Genomic DNA, 3,200 nt, shown 5'->3' on the forward strand with positions numbered 1-3,200 from the left:
TGCATATGTAAAGACATAAGTATGGAAATGCTCCCCTTTTTTTAATAAGTTAAATCAGGATAACCGAATAAAAGATACACAAAAAGGATCAAATTTACTATGAGATTGACACAGCATAAACTCCAAATATAGCATTAATCACCAAATAAATTTAATAATTTTTCAACTCACCCTTATATTATTTATATCAGAATATCATAACACAATTTCCATTGAATTTAAATACTTATGATATATAATATTTAGAATTTATTTACAGATTATGATAATGCACATAAAGACATAAGAATAAACCAGAAACTCAGAATGATTACTTCTTCATTCATGTCAAAACAAATACAAGCCATGGAAGAAACCCTTCAGAACCCTAACAAAAACTAGCTAATTTAAAAATAATTCAGTTTATGTGAGTACTAAAGCAGATTATAAAGCAATTTCAAACGCAAATAAAAAATTCTACAGGCAACAAATCAAAGAACCTGGGCAGCTGTGTTCAACTTCTCTGCAATGCTAAGCTGTGTTTTTGCCAGGCTTGCAAAGTAAACTAAAGCATAATTATCCTGAAAATATGGAAGAGGAACATGAGCTTTAAAAGAAAAACAACCAGGTTTCGGATGTTTGGGATCAGTTTTAGTTTTAGTTTTTTTATTTTTAATTTAATTTTATTTTACTTATATTTTAAATTGAAATAAAATATGTTTGATATATTATAACCTATTCAGTTGTAATTAAAAGCATTCAAAAACAACTTTAGATGCTACGAGTATTTTTTTTTTAAAAAAAGGCTAATTTTTTTAAAAAACAAAATATAAAGGGTTGTTTACATACATGGCACCCAAAACATTGCTATTTACAAATCTAGCACCCTCTTTCATCCATATTCAAATTCTCACTCAAATATAAGAATTCGTGATAAAGCCCAGCCCATATTTCTCATTTGTATCAAATTCTCAATGGTTTCATTGTGGCATGCATAAGCACATCGGTTCAATAGTTCAAACATATGACTCAGTACATCGGTTCAGTAGTTCAAACATATAACTTGGTGCTAAATTTTGTAAAGAGCAACGTTTTGGGTGCTATGTATATAATTATCCCAAAAATAAAAGCATGTAAGAAAATACACTAAATATGTTTTTAAAATAAAAGTAAAAAAAAAAAAAAAAAACTGATCCCAAACAAGCACAAACCAAATACCTGGATTCTATCATTGAAGACTTTGTCAAATGCTGTAGGAGAAATTTTTGGAAGCGAAGACAGTGTATCGGAAATAAATCTCCCAATATTATTATCCGGAATCAAACGCCTTTCCTGTAGAGAAATAATATATATAAATATTTGCACATAAAAAAGAAACTAAGGCAAAAAATATAGTACATTTTCTACTTACGATGACACCATCTACATATTTGTATACATCATCAATAAGAGCAAGTAGTCTCTTCATAGTAGCTTCCATTCCCTCCAAATCATTTGGAAGCTTTTCTAGTGTTGTCATCTTTAAAATATCAACTGAGAGTGAATTACAAGAGAGTGAGACAAGCAATCAACACAGCACAAAATATGAAGCCTCGAGCAAATAAATTGCAGAATGCAAAAAAGTAGTAATTATAAACTCAAGAGGCCCAAGTCAATCCTATATTCCAATAGAACTTCAAATAGAAATGAATTCAGAGCACAATATAGATGAAGAAATGGGGATAAGGCAGACAAATGGTGGAATATAATACAAAAATGAAGATTCAGAACCTTGAAATATCGTGGCTTCTAAGATTTTTCATTCTAAACAAAGAAGCTAAAATATGCTGGTATAATGCTGGGCCATGCGTGTATCAAGATTTGAAGGAACATTTACTTACAAACCACCCGATTCATATGTATCTACATATCTAACATCTAAACTTTAATTTTACATTTATACCACCAAAATCTATCGTATTATTCATATCACATAAAATATACCATCATTTTAACTTTAAAAAAGTGAAATACACATCTTTTCATACATAGGCAAGGCGGCATATATGTTAAAACTGCAGTTTGGGTGTTAAATATGTAAATATGTAGGAACCGAGTGGTATATATGTAAATCTTCCAAATTTCAAATATGAACATAAATTTCACAATAATGACAAAAGAAATCATACAGTGAAATCCTTAAATAGTAGCAGTAGTAGTAGAGAAAACTCGTACATCCAACCCGTTCTGCTTCAATCATTCGCAGATCCAGAGGAATTTCCTGAAATTGTGCAGCCAATTGTCGATCTCCAAGAAAAAGATTGAAAGAAACATAAGCTTTAATGGAGGCATCCCCATTTGTAAATCCTGTATCTACAGTTAAATGAACAGGGTTTGACACTTCCTTCGAATAGAAATCATGTATCAACTGACTTCCCCCTGATACACCAGCACCAGTTGAATACCTATACCAGGTAGAATACCAAAAGAAAGATATTTTAAGAGAAGAAAATAGGGTAACAGAATGCATCTATTTAGTGAAGTGTTATAGTAAGACAAAAAAAGGTTCCAAGTAAAATAAGAAAAAGCAAAAATTATTAACAAATGGTTACTTAAAAGAGTGTAACATTAAGAAGAATATATAGAATAAAGTATATTTAACAAACATTCAAACACAGAAGGTAGCATAAAAGAGGAAAAATGTCGCTAAAAAGTAAATTTGACAACAAATAATAATATGGGCTATGGCACTAAAGATTCAATAGTTTTTCACGAGTTATATGCTTACAAAAAAGCCTAAAACTACTGGTACTCAAGCGCGTAAATAAGCCAAGCCGGCTTGTGAGCCGGTTCGAGCTCATCTCATTAACGAGTTCACGAGCCGAGCTTATTGAACCACGAGCTCGAGCTCGTTCTGGCTCGGCTTGTTTGCTCACAAGCCTACTCAACTAGTCTACCGCCAGTCATTTTGATGTATTTTCGATGAGCTTCAAAAACTAATTTGACAATAAATAGTAATATTGACTATGGTACTGAACATTCATTAGTTTTTCCAAGAGTTATATGCTTACAATAAAGCCTAATATTACTAGTACTCGAGGGTGTAAATAAGTCGAGCCGACTCGTGAGCAGGCTTGAGCTCGACACATTAACAAGCTCATGAGCCGAGCTTATCGAATCACAAGCTCGAGCTCATCTTGACTTGGTTTGTTAGCTCGCGAGCCGGCCCGACTCGCCTACCA

The 3,200-nt window shown here is 32.2% G+C and overlaps 1 protein-coding gene across 1 annotated transcript in view; it reads right to left on the reverse strand.

Moving 5' to 3' along the window:
• Positions 1-289: 289 nt before the first annotated feature.
• LOC110028743 (eukaryotic translation initiation factor 3 subunit F) overlaps positions 290-3,200 on the reverse strand; it is an 11,962-nt gene continuing 9,051 nt past the window's right edge. The window contains exons 3-6 of the mRNA XM_020730724.1: positions 2,194-2,423; positions 1,391-1,512; positions 1,198-1,311; positions 290-560 (exon numbers count right to left, since the gene is read on the reverse strand). Coding sequence (XP_020586383.1) covers positions 471-560; positions 1,198-1,311; positions 1,391-1,512; positions 2,194-2,423 — 556 coding nt within the window. The 3' untranslated portion in view covers positions 290-470. The remainder of the gene's footprint in view (positions 561-1,197; positions 1,312-1,390; positions 1,513-2,193; positions 2,424-3,200) is intronic.

Source organism: Phalaenopsis equestris, unplaced genomic scaffold, assembly GCF_001263595.1.
Source record: "Phalaenopsis equestris unplaced genomic scaffold, ASM126359v1 Scaffold000002, whole genome shotgun sequence".
Lineage (NCBI taxonomy): Eukaryota > Viridiplantae > Streptophyta > Magnoliopsida > Asparagales > Orchidaceae > Phalaenopsis > Phalaenopsis equestris.